The sequence below is a fragment of the Spermophilus citellus genome (genome assembly GCF_964194105.1).
Source record: "Spermophilus citellus genome assembly, chromosome: X".
Taxonomy (NCBI): Eukaryota; Metazoa; Chordata; class Mammalia; order Rodentia; family Sciuridae; genus Spermophilus; species Spermophilus citellus.
The window spans coordinates 80,537,494-80,555,721 of NC_138190.1; the positions used below are offsets into that span (position 1 = coordinate 80,537,494).

Sequence of the window (18,228 nt, forward strand, 5' to 3'; positions counted from 1 at the left end):
AGGAAGTTGGGGCCTATTCCAACATGATGGAGATTTGCGCCTAATTTTTTTTCCATTAGGTGCAAGATCTCTGTTTTAATTCCTAGGTCCTTTATCCATGTTGAGTGGAGTTTTGTGCATGGTTAGAGACAGAGGTTTAATTTCATTTTGTTACATATGGATTCCTAGTTTTCCAGCACCATTTGTTGAAAAGGCTACCTTTTCTCCAATATATGTTTTTGGCACCTTTGTCTAATATGAAAGAACTGTAATTATGTGTGTTTGTATCTGTGTCCTCTATTCTGTATCATTGGTCTACAGGTCTATCTTGGTGCCAATACCATGCCATTTTTGTTGCTATTGCTCTGTAGTATAGTTTAAGGTCTGGTATAGTGATGCTATCAGCTTCACTCTTCTTGCTAAGCATTAGCTTTGCCTATTCTGGGTCTTATTTTTCCAGATGAATTTTATGACTGATTTTTCTATTTATATGAGGAATGTCATTGGGATTTTGATTGAGATTGAATTTAATCTGTATAGTGCTTTTGGTAGTATGGTCATTTTGACAATATTAATTCTGCCTATCCAAGAACAAGGTAGATCTTTCCATCTTCTAAAGTCCTCTTTAATTCATTTCTTTAGAATTCTGTAGTTTTCATTGTAGAGGTCTTTCACCTCTTTCAGTGATTCCCAAGGTAAATGGGGTGGATTTCCTTGTTTCTCTTTCTGAGGATTTGTCACTGATGTACAGAAGTGCCTTTGATTTATGGGTGTTGATTTTGTATCCTGCTACTTTCTAGAATTTATTTACTAGTTCTGGAAGTTTTCTGGTGGAATTCTTTGGGTCTTCTAGGTATAGAATAATTTCATTAACAAATAGTGATAATTTGAGTTTTTCTTTTCCTATTTGTAGCCGTTTAATTTATTTTGTCTAATTGTTCTGGCTAGAGTTTCAAGAACTATGTTAAACAGAAGTGGTGAAAGAGGGCATCCCTGTCTTGTTCCAGTTTTTAAAGGGAATGCTTTTATTTTTTTCTCCCTTTAAAATGATAACTGCCTGGGGAAATCTTTTGATTGAAGAATTTAGACCTTTTACATTCATTGGTGTTATAGAGTGATAAAATTTATTTCCTCTCATTTTGACTTATTTCTAATTTTAAGATAAATGTGATTATCCTTTAATTTGCTAATCTAGTACAATTTTTCCCTATGCTAGTTTTTATTTTTCATTTCTTTTACATTAAATATTTCCTTCAGTATGTTTTATAGGACAGACTTTGTGGGTATTAATTCTTTTAGTTTCTACTTATCGGGTAAGATTTTATTTTATCAATTTTGAAAGATAATTTTGCTGGATGTGGTAATCTTGGTTGTCATGAACTTCTTTCTGAGCCCTCCTGGATTTTAGGGTCTAGGTTGAGAAAGGAGTTCAAATCTGAATTGATTTGCCTCTAAATGTGACCTGCTATTTTTCCTCTTGCCACATTTAAAATTATATCCTTTTTCTCTATATTGGTTATTTTCATTTAATGTTTGTTGGAGAGGATCTATTGGTGTTTCATATATTTGGAGTTCTATATGGCTCTTGTATTTGAATTTCCATCTCATTCCTAAGGTTTGGAATATTATCTAAAATTATTTTACTGAAAATGTTGTGTATTCCATTAATTTGTATTTTGGAAAATTCATCTACTTCAATCATTTTTATATTTGGTCTCTTCATGTTATGCCAGTGATTTTTGAATCATTCTGCTCATGGTCTATTAACATCTTTTTTATGGTTAACTGTATTTTCTAGATTGTATACTTTGTCTTCAAGGCCTGAAAATATATCTTGGCTGTGGTCTAATCTATTGGTGATGCTTTTCATTGAATTTTGTTTTTAGTTTTTTTTTTTTTTTTATTTCCAGTATGTCTATTTTTCCCAGAATTCCCATCTCTTCATTGAAGTGATCTTTCACTTTCTATATTTTATATCTAAGCTTAGTCTTATGTCTTAGCTTGTTGAATATTTTAACTATAAACTTTCTAAATTATTTCCTGAAATTTTCTCTACTGTGGTGTCAGTGGATTCATTTGGTGAAGTGTTAGAGATTTTTTGATTCCTTCCCTTTTTTTTTCATATTGTTTGTGTGCCATATCATTTTTATGATATTTACAATTTCTTCTTTAAAACAATGAATTATTTTAAAAATTATTTGTTCTAACTAGCTATACATGACAGCAGAATGCATTTTGATTAATAGTACACAAATGGAGCCCAATTTCTAATTTTTCTGGTTGTACACCAAGTAGAGTCACACCATTCATGTCATGTACCTCGAGTAATGATTTCCATCTCATTTCATCATCTTTCCTACACCCAAGCCCCCTCTTTTCCCCTCCCTCAGCAATAGACTATTTTGTGAGCTTCTTTCTTTTGAGAGCACCACTTTGAGGGAAGACACTGATCTATTTACTAAGCACTTCAGAGCCAAACCACATAGTACTTAACATTATGAAAAGTGCAAAATGTTGATTCTATTTTCTACAGTTCCTCAATTAAAAGTATAAACTTGTAGCAAAGTTCTAAAATATGTTGAAAACTTAGTTACCAAATATTGTAAAATTGCTATAATATTATATGAAGACTAAAAGGGGAAGAAAGAAATGTTTCACTTAAGATAGAGTAAAAGTGAAAAGAAAGAAAAGATAAAAAAAAAAGAATAGTACACACCAAGATAAAACGTAGAAAAACATTCATGGATGGATTTGAGGCAGAAGCACATAGTGTCAGAGTGATAAGAGGGTAAAGAGGAGCAAATATAAACCAGAACTAGGAAAGCATAGATAGAGGGAATTATTCCATTACAACTAACAAATAAATTTTTTTTAAAGGAAACCTAGTTAGTTAAAAAAATGATTTCAGGAATATTCCACAGAAAATCAAAGCCAGACCATTCTTAGTAATACATTTTAATTCATCAGGTCAATATTTCTTAGCAACTACTACATCCTGGGCACTGGCGATACAGAGGTAAATGAGTGGGTTGCCACTCATTAGTGGGGAGACAGAATAATTGATATATTAGGCAGTATGTACCAAGTTCAGAGGCAGACAGAGGGTGACTTAACTCTGATGGGAGGGAGAGGAGACTTCATATGAGATGACATCAGTTTCCGAGATGTGTTTGCTTGTTGTGCTCCCACCAGGAAGCAATGGCTTGCATCTGGTAATTGCCTATGGGGTTGGTGGTAGGGAAATGTGTTACTGTGAATCTGTTACATGGAAGGTGTTGTTTAGAACACAATGTTGGATATTAAGACAACAACTAGTAAATCAAGATAAAGAGAGATGTACGTATATGATCAACTTTGATTTTAGAGTTTTGGTATTTCATTATGATTTGGGACATTTAGAAGATGTCTAGTATTATTTGGCTTTGGATCCCTTCAGAGGTGCTGGGGTACAGGATCCACTTTCCTAGTTGCTATGGACTTCCTAAAATCATTTTGGTTATCAGCTCATAGGATTGAATCTGACAGCTCAGGTGAGGTGAGGTGAGGTGTTGTGTTGTACTGTTGGTTGTTTCTATTGTGTATTGGCATTCAGGATACAGGGCTCTGGGCTGTCATTGTGATTGTCATGAGTTGTTACAGATTGTCTTCCTTCTAATGAAACCTTTTCAAAGTGGAATAGAACCTTGTGGCTGTATACAAGCTCAGGTCCTGTGTTTATGGATTCTCCATAGTTTATCTATTTTAAAATGTTTGAGTTGTATATGGACAAAACACCTTTATTTTATAGTACTTATGCAGTCCTGAGGATTGAACCCAGTGCTGCACAAGTACTAGGCAAGCACTCTACCTTTGAGCTACACGCTCAGCCCTCCATAAGTTATCTTTACTATAGAAGTGTTCCCCTTGGCAAACACAGCTCATTGAGGTTTTGTACTTACTACTGAGTAAAGAGAGATTCTTTTCTGAACCTGTATTTTTATGTTATGTATATATCCTATATGTGGATATCCATGTCATTCTTTAGGTTTGGAATTTTTATGCTACTGTCACTGAAAAGTTTCTTAATGCCAATAGACTGTATCACCATTTCACCTTGAAGATCAATAAATCTTAAATTTTGTCTCTTAAGGTATTTTTAGAGATCTGTATATTGTGATTGTAGCCTTTTACTTTTTATTTTTAAAAAATTTTTAGTTGCAAATGGACACAATATCATTATTTATTTATTTATTTTTATGTGGTGCTGTGGATTGAACCCAGTGCCTTGTACATGCTGAGCCACAACCCCAGCCCTGGACTTTTACTTTATTCCTTTAACTTTTACTGAGTGGAAAAGTTTATATACCTTGTTTTCAAGCAGTAAAATTCTTCTTTTTATGTAATCTAATCCATTGGTGATGACACTTTCAAATGATTTTTTTAAATTATTGGGTCCTTCATTTCCAGGAATTCTGATTTTGTGATTATCAAAATCTCTCTTTATTGAAATGGTATTTAACCTTTTATATTTGTTCTCTTAATTTGTTCATTAGAACTTCTTTAACCACAAGAGTATTTTTTTAATTTTTAATAATTTGCTCCTTTTAGAGGTACATGACAGTAGAGTATATTTTGACATAGTATAACCACATGGAGTCTAACTTATTATAATTAAAATCCCATTTTTGTGTTTATACATGATGTGGAGTTAAACTTGTATTGTATTCATATATGAACATAGGAATGTTATGCCCAATTAACTCTAATGTGTTTTCTATTCCCATTCACTCTCCCTTTCTTCCATTCCCCTTTGTCTAATCCACTGAATTACTATTTTTCCCTCTCCCTCCTTATTGTGTGTTTCTCTTTGCATATCAGGGAGAACTTTTGGTGTTTGTTTTCTTGGGGGGACTGGCGTATTTTACTTAGCATGATAGCCTCCAGTTCCATTCACTTACTGACAAATGCCATAGTTTAATTCTTCTTTATGGCAGAGTAACATGCCATTGTTTATATATATATATATATATATATATATATATATATATATATATATATTTAGTTGATGGACACAATATCTTTTTTTAAAATTTGTTTATTTTTTTTGTGGTGCTGAGGATCAAACCCAGGGCCTCACACATGCAAGGCAAGCACTCTACCACTGAGCTACACCCCAGCCCACATGCCATTGTTTTTTTATACCACATTTTCTTTATTCATTCACCAGTTGAAGGGCATGTAGATTGTTTCAATGGCTTAGTTATTGTGAATTGAGCTGCTATAAACATTGATGTGGCTGCATCACTGTAGTATGCTGATATTAAGTCTTTTGGGTATATAACAAGGTGTTGGATAATTGGGTCAAATTGTGGTTCCATTGTATGCTTTTTGGGGAATTGCCATACTACTTTCCAGAGTGGTTGCACAATTTGCAGTCCCACCAACAATGAATGAATGTATCTTTTTCTCTACATTCTTTTGGACATTTATTATTATTTGTATTCTCGATATTTGCCATTCTAATTGGAGTTAGATGGAATCTCAGTGTAGTTTTGATTTGATTTCTCTAATTACTAGAGATGTTGAATATTTTTTCATATATTTTTAAACCATTCTTATTTCTTCTTCTGTGAAGTGCCTAGTCAGTTCCTTTGCCCATTTATTGATTGGGTTATTTGGGGTTTTGGTGTTAAAGTTTTTGAGTTCTTAATATGTCCTGAAGATTAACACTCTATCTGAGGTGCATGTAGCAAAGATTTTCTCCCCTTCTCTAGGGTCTCCATGTTCTTAATTGTTTCATTTGCTGTGAAGAAATATTTAGTTTCATATCATCCAATTTATTGATTCTTGATTTTACTTTTTGTGCTTTGGGAGTCTTGTTGAGGAAATTGGTTCCTAAGCAGGCACTGTTCCTGTCCATGTGGTATGACATGGGAGTAAGCCTGAGACTTTCCCTCTGATCTTTCTTAGACTCAAACCCCTAACCCGCTGACATCCACACCATTTATCACTCTAGTGAGTGTGCCCCTTTATAAAGAAAACACCCTTGTAATTCACTTTGCAGAGCCCCAGCAAGGTAAAAGTTCCTTTTCTATGCTCAGAATATTTCTAGGTTTGGGCACCAATGATCCAGTGAAAAGTATAGCCTATGTAACTGGTTTTGGATGTTTAAAGGTAACTCTGTTGGAGATAACAAATTCTGTGTTCAGCCAAAGACTCCTATGTTTTGTCCCCAATAAAAATAACCCAAACTTTTCTGAATTCATGCTCTCCAGTTGCAGACATGTTCATTAGAATCTATTTTACTTAAGTTCATTAGGGAAGTGACTTTCTTCTTGGAGAAGGAGAGCTTTCCCTCTCTCACTTTGATACAGTGTGCCTGACACTGCAACCATCTGTTATCTTTATTTATTATTTTCCTATTCTTGGGACCAATACTTTTGGTTTTCTTCTGAATACTAGATCACCAAGTTGCCACCATATTATGCTCCTGCCAATACTCATTTCCCTACTTCAGTTTGTTGCTGCAGAACTACTGCTTTAAATCATTCTTGGAGAGCTGCTGCAGCATTGTGGTTTCCTCTGAGCCACTATCTTACTTTTTCTATATATTTTGATACATAAGTTTGATTTACAGGCTTGACATGTCAGACCTAAGTCTTAAACTTAGTGAGGAAATGTATGTCAAATATAGTTGTTGTATACATATGAAGGGATACAGTGATGGTTTCTTATAATTAATAACCTACCTTTTATTTAAATCTTAAATCTTTCCTTTGGGATACATCTTAAAATCATTTATTATAGAAAATTAATTTAATATTCAGGGTGTAGCAATAATCAATTCAATGGGAATTCTTTAGTAATATAAGTGGAGAAAATGTCCATTTATTTTGAAGTGCTAGTGCTAACAATAAAACACTTTAAAATCAGTAGACACTGTATTAATGCATCTAACATTCTCAGTATATCATTAATCATAACAAGATACTGTTATTAATATTGATATAATCCACTTCTATTATGATGACATGTTTTTTCATGGGCTTCTAGAATCAGAGATCATTACTGTTATATGATACCCTACAGGTTATCTAGTCCAACTCCCAACCTGAATGATGCATGAATCTTTTCTCTAACATGTTGACAAGTAGCCATCAAGTCTATTCTTCATTACCTTCATTGAAGGGTGCTTAGCTTCTTTCATTAAATGCACTATTGTAATGTTTGACAGCTATAATTACAGCACGTGTCTTTTATTATTAAACAAAAATCAGTCTTTCTGAAATCTATGACCATGGAATTTCATTCTGCCACTTGGAGCCACAAGAACAAGTCAGTCACTTCTATCCACAGTAGCTCCTCAAGTGATTAATGAGCATTATTATTCATCTATTTTTCATTTTCATCTCAACCATGTATTTCTGTTCTTAAATATCCTAATTTTATTCTATTGTTTCTAACAGAATAATATTCTCATTCTGTAGCTGGTCTATTCACTCTTCTTTGTACTCTAATTTGCTCATGTCCCTTTAAAAATGTGGCACCTATCATTAGCAATGTGCCCCAGATGTGACTTATCTCCTATATTTATAGTGATAAGTCACTCTATCTCAATTCATGCGACTCAAATGGCATTAACTTTTTGTTTAATGTAATTGACAATTAAGCCATATTTAGTTTATAGTGAATTTTGTAGAGTAGCTATATTAATTTTACATTATTTTCTTTATCCATGTGTTTCTTACCATATAGAATGCAAGTAGCTTTTAGAAATTAAGAGCATGACTTTACAATAAATTTCACTGTGCTAGTTTTAACTCATCCTTGTGACCTTTTGGACACACTGATTTTGTCATCTATTACATGATTATCATGGTACCTGACATACAAACAGTTAACTTACTTCCACGATGTTTGACCTGTATCATATTGTATATTTTTTAATTTTTAGGTGGATATCTAAAACTTCCATTAATTTGAATTGTCTCTTAGAAAATAAAATGGGTATTGTATCTATGCTATTTGGACAAATATGTAGCTGTTGTTTGTTCCTGTAATGCTCAATGCACTTTTTGAAAACTAGAAATAGCTTTATTTCACTTCTATTGTCAAAATTTAGGCTTTCCACACCAAATTTGCTTGCTACTTTGCTGGGTCACTTCCTATGCTTGTGCCCTATATTTTATCTAGAATTTCCTTTTTCTGTTTTCACTTGATGAATGCATTCTCATCATCCAAGGCCAAAATGAAATTCTACAACTTTTGTAATTCTTTCTTTGAAACTCTCAATTAAAATTAATCTCTTTCTCCTCTTACAAACCTAAGATAATAGCCTTGATACATTTTATGTCATTTAAGACAGACTATAATTATTTACACCACCTTGGATATGTGTTTCTATTTCTATCAGTAGGTTGTAATCTGTATAAAGCTGGAGACTTAATAGTCCACACGACATCTACCTTAGTTGTTTTAAGAACATACTAAAAGCTGATTAAATTTTAATGACTTTAATTGAAAGCACACAAAATATCATAGGAGACAAGATTTTTATAAGGCATTAAATGAGACCTATGATATTTGTATCCCAATTTCTACCTTTCTTTATATGACCTTGGGCGTTTCTTTGTATCCCACCAGTATTAGCTACAAAATGAAGTACTTCTACTTATTATTTATTCAGTTCTTCAAATACTTTGTTGAATTGAAAGGTGTATAAGGGATTAGAATTTAATTTTCAAAATCTTATAATTAAAAATAGGGTTTACTTTTTCTCTGGCAGTGAACCAGCCTCACCCCAAGCGCTGTATTCCTGGGTATCTCTTTCCTATGCCAATTGCTGTTGGGCCTTTCCCACATCCTTCTTTTGATGCAACTACAGGTGAGTTTAAAAAAATATATATTACTGGGATCCATGTTGTATATTACAATGATATATGACTATTAAGAGTTTATATAGTTTTGATTAAATCAATGATTCATGCTAGATTTTGGACTAAGTTTGTTATCTTTGCTTCTGGAGTCCAGTTACAAAATAGATTTCATCTGAACAATTATCCTATAGCAGGTATTCTATGTAAGTTAAAATAAAAAGAAAAGAGAACAAAATTTAAAAATCTAGTAAGTGTGAATCTAAGTAAAAAATGATGTAATTATCTACTCACACGAACTACATTAGATACTAATAGAACCATTTAATAAATGAGGAAACTGATATTCAGAAACGTTCAAAGTGGTGGAACCCAAAGTAAGTGTTAAGTAATTTTTATTCTAAATTGTTGCTCTTAATGCTACTCTGATCCAAAATAGAATTGAGCAAGGGAATTCAAATTTCTCTTTAATACCTGTTCTTACAATATTCAGAAACTTGCTCTACTTCCATTCCCTAGATTTGGAGATTAGATGGAATCATATTTCTATCAGAATATCACAAATTTGAATTTTTAACACTTAATTTATAAATTAACAAGGGATTGATTCTAATTCCTCAAGGACACCAAAATACAAGATTTTCACATCACTTATATAACATGGAGCAACGTTTGCATGTAATCTATGCATATTCTTATACACTTAAATCATCTCTTGATTATGTAAAATACCTAATAAAATGAAGAAAGCTATGCAAACAGTGCTGTATTTTAAATTAATAATGACAGAAAAAAATCTGTGCCTGGTTAGCATGCATGCAGTTTTTCTTCATCTATTTTCAATTTGTGATTACTTTAATATGTAAATTTGGAACACACAGATACACAAAGCTGACCATATTTGAACAGGAAAAAAGAGAATTTCTTCATAAGTTAAAGTATAAATTTGCATATATTCAGCAAACAGATTAAAAATAATCAGTATTCAAAAATCTTATTTAATAAATTCCTTTCCCCTCTGTTTGGTTATACTTATATTGTATCCAAGATTACACATTATATTACCTACAATCTACTATAGTTACTTTACATTAAAACCAACTAAAAGGTAATCAAGAAGCACATAGGATATACTTTCTAGCATTAATTACAATCTCACACAGGACTTTCACATCCATTACCTCATTTTATCATCATAATTAATGCCAAAAAAGTGAATGCCTGTAGTCCTAGAATCTTAGGAGGCTGAGGCAGGAGTAACACAAGTTCAAAGACAGTCTCAAACAATTTAGTGAGGACCTAAGCAACTTATTGAGATCCTAATTCAGAATAAAAATTGTTTTAAAAAGGCCTATGAATATAAGTTAGTGGCTGGGCACCCCTCGGTTAAATAACCTGGTATAAAAAAATAAAACTTTGGTCAATATGTGAGATTTTTTTTAAAGAGAGAGTGAGAGAGGAGAGTGAGAGAGAGAGTGAGAGAGAATTTTTTTTAATATTTATTTTTTAGTTCTCGGCGGACACAACATCTTTGTTTGTATGTAGTGCTGAGGATCGAACCCGGGCCGCACGCATGCCAGGCGAGCGTGCTACCGCTTGAGCCACATCCCCAGCCCCAATATATGAGATTTTGATAGGACCATTTTAATAAGGATAACTTAGGTTATCTGTTTATATGCTATTTTTGTCCTACAGCATTATTACATGGACTAAAGTACAAACAATGCAGTTCATCTATAATTTTTTCTAAGTAAGGTTCAAAACATACAGTTTTACTTTTTGAATAAACCCCCATTCCTTTATCTCAGCTATAGTAATAAAAATATTAATTATTTATTTTGGTATTATTATTTTAGATGAATCAAAATTATCAACATTCTAAGTAAAAATGAACCAACCAAAGATGATAATGATAATAAATACTTATTGAGTACCTAGTATGGTCCAGGCATTGAGTTAGTATTATGAATATTATATGTATAATATATATAATATTCATAATACTATTATTACATAATTATTATACATAATACTATATATATATATATATATATATATATATATATATATATATATATATCTGTGTGTGTGTGAGTAGGTGGGTGTGGATGTGTATCCTCATTCAATACTCATTCTGAAAAAAACATGTCCATGGAACCATCAACACCAAATTGTCCTACTGTGCCCTGAGAGGATGAGAGGTAGGGATAAACAAAATTTATCATTTACATTCTGACAGAGAGTGAAAAATGAAGGAAAATAGCACCAATGGATTTTTTTTTCAGGGCCACAAGCAAGACAGACAGAACCAACATATGCATGCAAGCAACTCTACTGATTCCTGGCAAATTGCTCTTTCCACTGTTCTATTCCCTTAGCATACAAGTTAAAGAAAAAACAAAAAAGAACAATTCAGTTTCCCCTTGTTTCCATGAGAGCTTTACGGTTTTAATTTCCAAAAGAAATGCAATAAAATGGCAGTTTGGTTGAAATAATACTGATAATAATAACATCAATCAGTTATTATTTATTAAACACTATGTGTCTACATAAAACTTATTCCATTATCACAATTACTCTGTATAACCATTTTACTTCTGGTAAAACTGAGATTCAGCCAGACCAATAATTTATTACAGATTGCCCATCTTTTGCAGAGATTTCACTTTCAGATACACATTAAACAATTTTAAAAAATGCACCATGGCCACCAATAAAAACAGCAAGTGTTAATAATTTTGTGGATTACATTCCCATATATGAGGCATTTTACATTGCATTTGCTTTTCTCCACTGTTTCCTTTTGGAACTGATAACAGAAGTGATTGTTTATTTCTTATTCATTGAAGAATTGAAATTGGCTTTTGTTCTGGGAACACTAGAAAGATGAATAAGCAAACATGTTCACCTTTGAATTAAATATTAACACCATATTCTCATGAAATGAAAAAATATCATGATTTTTGTCACAAAATTTGAGGGAATATTGTCTGAATCCTCTTCCCTGCCCCTTCCTGTTTCTGATGATATTTCTATCTCAGAGATACCTGCATTATTCAAAATAGGTTACTGTCACTTACAATCAATAAAATAGCTAAATATAGTCTTTTTAATTGTCCTGAGTTTCTCAGTATCAGATACGTCAAAGAACTTCTTTCAAAGAGTGGATGTTTTAAGAATAAATGCAATTATGGCATTTGCCAGTGAATGGATGGAAATAGAGAATATCATGTTAAGAAAAACTAAACAAATTCAGAAACTCACAGATTGAATGATTTCTCTCTATGTGGAAGCAAGAGTAAATTAAAGGAAAGGGGGAGAGAAGGATAGGATAACAAAGAACCAATCAAATGTAAATTAATAGAGTGCTGAAAGAAAGTCTAGTAGAGGAATGGGAAGGGAAACAGGAGGGAGGGCAGGAGGGAAAAGAGGGGATCAGGAACTGAAATCAATTTCCATGTATGTATGACTTTGTTGGGATGCACCCTAATATTATGTATAACTATAAAGCTCTAATAAAAACAAAACAAATCAAGATATGGCTAATGGATTTTACCCAAAGGCCAATCTTGATCAGAAAAAAAAAAAATTAGTGGATGGATGCTGGACTGTGCTAATTCTCTAAAAGAGTTTAAAGATTGTCAATATGTGCAAATTAGAGAGAATATTGTCAATTGTTATATGTCAATTTCACTTCCCAATCTGTCCTAAATTAATTCTCCCAGTTTGGCAGCTCTTGATTTAAATTTCTAACCTCCCAGATATTAGAATGTGTAGGGATAAAAGATAATATCTGAAACTTGTTTCAGTTGTAGAGAGAAAAATTCAAAGCAATGATACAGAAGAATATGTATTTTTCATTGCAACTAAAATGTAAACAAAGTACTGAATTTTATTCTGGGGAATTTAGGAATACTGAAGAATTTTAAATCTTTCCTGAATGATATAGATACTTCAAAAATTATTTACTTCATTTCACAGCCCGGAGAATCATCTTCACTTGTTCACTTCACTTTATATTATGTATTAATTTCCCTCAAAATGGCAATTGGAACATCATAAAAATGATAAGATAAATGCTCTCTTGATTTCCATATTTCTTTGCTTTAGGTTTTTTGGAAATTCATTTGTATTTAAAATATATTTATATGGAATAGTTTTGGGGAAAATCCAGTCTGCTCACATATCCCTCCTGCCATAGGTCTTCATCTACTCAGAAAGGCTAGTGGAAGGACAGGGACAATTGCATGTCACCAGGAGGATGGATTGTTTAGAAAATCAACAAAGTTTAAAAGACACTGAAAGAACAGGTAAATTTTGTGTAAGAAGGAAGGGAAGCATAAGGCATGGTCAAAGGATTAGGAATCAGGTACTGCTGTTTTCTAATCCCTCAATTTGAAGTCTTGTTTAAGGTTTATTTTCTATACATGGGAATCAAAGTCACGAGTTTATAGAATAGTTGTCATCCGAGAATTTAGAGTTAGGGAGCCCGCTATAAATAAAAATAATCCTGTGCTTATCCTTTCATCCTTGCAGAATTGAAACTGAGACAAGGCATATGATTCAGTTTAACAAGTATTTTTTTTAAGCTTTGCTATGCACCAGGAATTTGCAGGCACTGGAAATAAATAAAATAGAATTTTTCCCATCAAGGAACTCTTAGCTTATTGAATGATACAAGAAAGAAAACAGAGAATTACAGTCTAGTATGATATATTTCTTTAAAAAGGTAAGTGAAAGGGTGTTATGGTCACACATCAGAGGAGCCTCTAACCAAAACCATATCAGTAAGAGAAGACATCTAGTAAGAAGAATAATCTGCATTGTGTTTTTAAAGATGTATAGAAAGTTAGGTAAAGAATTTTTACACAAATAACTATGAAGCTAGAAACTAAAAAACAAACTAATACTGATAATTAGTGATAGTTTTTTTTTTGCGGTTACAAAAATATAATTTTATTTCCTATCACTTAAAATAATCTGCATTTTGAAGCTCCATTCCTCTAGTACAGAAGTATAATTTAATTGGTGTACTTTTTATTGATTTTTTAAAAAATAAATGAGAACGGACTGCATTACAATTCTTATTACACATATAGAGCACAATTTTTCATATTTCTGGCTGTATATAAAATATTTTCACACCAATTCGTGTCTTTGTACATGTATTTTGGATAATGATATCCATCACATTCCACCAAGTGATAGTTTATTTTCACGGTTTAGTCATAATTTACAGAATACTCTAATATTTGTATTTTTCTTCTCATTCTCTAGTGTACAGAGGCTTCTGGACGATCTTTATTATACTGGGTATTGGTTCTGGTCTGGCTGGAGGATTTCTGCTGGTGTGTGGTATGCCCTTTGCCAATGCTGGATGTTACAAAATTGGAGGTGGCTTTCTGATGATATCAGGTATGTAGTAACTATGAGGACAAATTAATAACCAGAAAACTCTTTGTGTGTGTGTGTGTGTGTGCGCACACACACACACAGCGCACGTGCATGTGCATGTGACAGAGAGTGCACATGTGCATGTATGCATGTTTGTCTTTATATAACTTTTGCATGAATAGAAACTATATTAATAAGAAATAAAATGTAAATGAATAAATGCTGATGAGTTTGATATGTGCCCTAATATAAAATTTGTTGTTTTTTCCAACATATGTGAACTTTTACTTAGTGGTGGTGAGAAATATCATGTTTAACAACTTATTTACCTATTTCTAAAATCCTGATTTTTGGTTTCCCCCCTCTAAACAGGTGACATATTGAAACATTTAGAGCCTCCTCCAATTATTTATTTATTGGCAGTACTATTCAGTGTGTAAGATAGATTTTAAGATGACATTATTATGGGTAAAAATAGAATTTTTAGAAAATAAAACATGTCATATAAAGAAAAATATACAGGGGTGTTGTGGCTCAGTTGAACAGTGCTTGTCCCACTTGTGTGAGGCCCTGGGTTCAATCCTCAGCACCACATAAAATAAATAAACAAAATAAAGATATTGTGTCCAACTATAACTAAATAATATTTTCTACCTTTATTTATTTATTTATTTTTATGTGGTGCTAAGGACTGAACCCAGTGCCTTGTACACTAGGCAAGCACTCTACCTCTGATCCACAACCCCAGCTCACTAAATAATATTTTTTAAACAGAAAAATATACAGTGTATTCTGACTCCTTAATAGATCGATATACTCTCCTACATGATTCCTTTCATAAGACTAAAATGAACTATCTTATACATTGATTATACAATTAAGAAAAGAGTGCTTTACATACAAATAAATTTGACATAAATTAAACTTCTAATATTTAGCAAAAAAAACTCCTCAAAATGTTAGGCGGCATTTTATTTTTTACTATATTCATATTTGCTTTCCTTGTATTGATGAAACTTTGGTGTTTTAACTTTAATAATTTTATTTTTATTTGTAAATATAGAAAACTATGAAAAATTGGAAAGCAAAGGCCACCCATAAACTCACAATCTACAGATAACCAATATTAATATTTTAATGTGTGCTAATCGAATATATTTCTTATATATATACTTATTTTGTTAAAATATTCTGGGGATTATGCCAAATATTAGTAGTTAAACATCAGTTGTGGGGCTGGGGATGTGGCTCAAGCGGTAGCGCGCTCGCCTGGCATGCGTGCGGCCCGGGTTCGATCCTCAGCACCACGTACCAATAAAGATGTTGTGTCCACCGAGAACTAAAAAATAAATATTAAAAAAAAAAAATTCTCTCTCTCTCTCTCTCTCTCTCTCTCTCTCTCTCCCCTCTCTCACTCTCTCTTTAAAAAAAAAAAAAAACATCAGTTGTGTCTAATATTATCATTAATCTTTGTAACATGATCTTTTATAGCAGCATAATATTCTACCATTTATTCTTATCACAATTTATTTCATTTTCTGGTACTGTTGATAGAACTCAGGAGAGATTTACCACTGAGTTACATTCCACGCCCTTTTATTTTTTACTTTTTGAGGCAGAATCTCACTAAGTTATCCACACTGGCCTTGAACTTGTAATCCTCCTTAGTCTTCTGAAGTGCCAAAATTACAGACATGCATTATCACACCTAGTTCTATCATAATTCATCTTACATTTACCTCTTTTTTGGAGATTTAATTTGTTTCCATTCATTGCTATTGTATTTGCAATAATAAATGTCCCTGTATACTGTTTCATGAAACAAGTTCTTATTAAGCACTTACTAGGTAAATGATGCTGTGAAAGCTATAGGATAAATATTGATTGACAAATCAGGTAAAGTCCCTGCTGCATGGAATTTAGAATCTGGTAAAGAGACAGACAAAAATAAGTAAATAAATGTGTAATTAAAATTTTAATAAGTTTGATGAAGAGAAAATAATAAGATTATGGAGACCAAAATATTGATAAGAGGTACTATTTTGGATGAGATAGATAGGGAAAGTATTTATGAGGAGGTAATATTTACATTCAAGCTGAATGTTGGATTGGGACAGACATGGGGACAAAGTCTCTGTGTGTGTGTGTGTGTGTGTGTGTGTGTGTGTGTGTCTGTGTACTTGGAGGCATGGAACACAGTGCACATTGTGTGGAGAGTGCTAGAAGAAACAAGCAGAATTATGGGGAGACCTTAAGGTGGTGAAGAAAAACTCAAAGATATTCAGTATATATAGAGTTTAGGTGTAAGTGGATAGAGTACCATGAAATAAATTTCAGAGTCATCAAAAGGTAGATAAACATTGCTTTTTTACAGATCATGGTCAGGCTTTTTCATTTTTTCTCTATTTCCATGAAAAGTCATTAAATAGTTTAATCAGAAGAGGAATATATTTTGATTTTCCTGTAAAATATCATTCCTTCTGCTTTGTGATTAAATAGTTGAAAAAAAAAAACAACAAAAAACCATTAGAGTGGTCTGATATAAAGGTTATAGTGGCATGGAGTAGAGAGTGGCAATAGAGAAGTAAATAATTTTAAGATATATTTAAATTTTAGGTGAGCATTATGAATCATATATACACATACACATATTGGAACCAATAGGACTTGTGAGATACAAAGGAGATGAGGGAAGACACAGGTTCATGAGAGAGTCCAATTTTTGTGTATATCACGGATTATTTTATATTACAAGTTTAGTGAAAAAATGTATATGTTAAGGTTCTTGCTATCTAATTGTCTCACCAAACTTATGTGATAATATATTTATCTCATAATGTATATATGATGTTTTCTGAAATCTTGACATTTAAATCATTAATTTATTATGCTACTAATTTCCCAAAATAATAGTAGATAATTTATATACATGTATATGTGAATTAATTTTCAGTTTTCTCCATATTTAATACATAATAGCCTGCTGCCGGGTTTCTGTTCCCGTGACTAAAAGGCTCAGGGGTCACTCTAGTTAAACTGGGCTAACTTGGCTGCACGAAATAACCACACAAGAGACACAAATACCTTTTTCTTTGGGGTCACTGTGACGGCTCCTCTGACCTTAAGGGTCTGCAGAAAGAGAGAGAGAGAGAGCACGTGCTGACCCATTTTATTGAGGAGAAGCTATTCAAATGAGGCAAGGGGTCAGGGTTCAGGGGGCTGAGTCTATCTTCATGATGTCCACTGTCAGCAGGTTGACTGACACCTGGGTAGGCCACACCCAAGGGCACAGTAAGAGGAGGGGACACACACAAGGCACTTCCATGGAAGATTCTATCCTAAACAGGGCAAGGGGTTATATTACAAAGGAACAGGTGAGCATAGCTTCACCCATGGGGCTGTAGCAAGACACACCCATTTCTGTGACTGAGCGCCTCAGCACCCAGCTGGGGAGTGTAACTCAGTCACCCATAAGGTTGGCTTCCCACAGCCTGCTAATACAATCTTCTCTCTTCTCTATGCATTTACAAAATTGTGTGTATTTCTCAAGTTTCAAAGTACATCTAACCTTCCCTCATGAAGTCTTATCTCCACAATATTTTAATTTCCTTTAGGATGGAAGTCTGGTGTTATGTTATCTATCTGCTATACTGTCTAATTCAACACTGAGTATAAAATACATTAACTGATTAGTTATTGTCTTGTTGAAATTTGGTTTCTTTGGGGCTGGGGATATGGCTCAAGCGGTAGCGCGCTCGCCTGGCATGTGTGCGGCCCGGGTTCTATCCTCAGCACCACATACCAACAAAGATGTTGTGTCTGCCCAGAACTAAAAAATAAATATTGAAAATTCTCTCTCTCTCTCTCTCTCTCTCTCTCTCTCTCTCTCTCTCCTCTCTCACTCTCTCTTTAAAAAAAAAGAAATTTGGTTTCTTTGAATTCATGGCTTATAATACAATGGTGGTCCCATGAAATAATGAAATGAGACCTTGCAATTTATTAA

General features: G+C 32.9%; 1 protein-coding gene across 21 annotated transcripts in view; it reads left to right on the forward strand.

The window, feature by feature from the left end:
* LOC308639592 (transmembrane protein 182-like) overlaps nt 1-18,228 on the forward strand; it is a 569,067-nt gene that overhangs the window by 22,071 nt on the left and 528,768 nt on the right. For all 21 annotated transcript variants that reach the window (XR_014020074.1, XR_014020075.1, XR_014020076.1 and 18 more), the window contains exons 3-4: nt 8,744-8,842; nt 14,109-14,246. Coding sequence is in view for 15 of the 21 variants with exons in the window: in XM_081277828.1 (XP_081133954.1) it covers nt 8,744-8,842; nt 14,109-14,246 (237 nt within the window). In the remaining 6 variants the exon portion in view is untranslated. The remainder of the gene's footprint in view (nt 1-8,743; nt 8,843-14,108; nt 14,247-18,228) is intronic.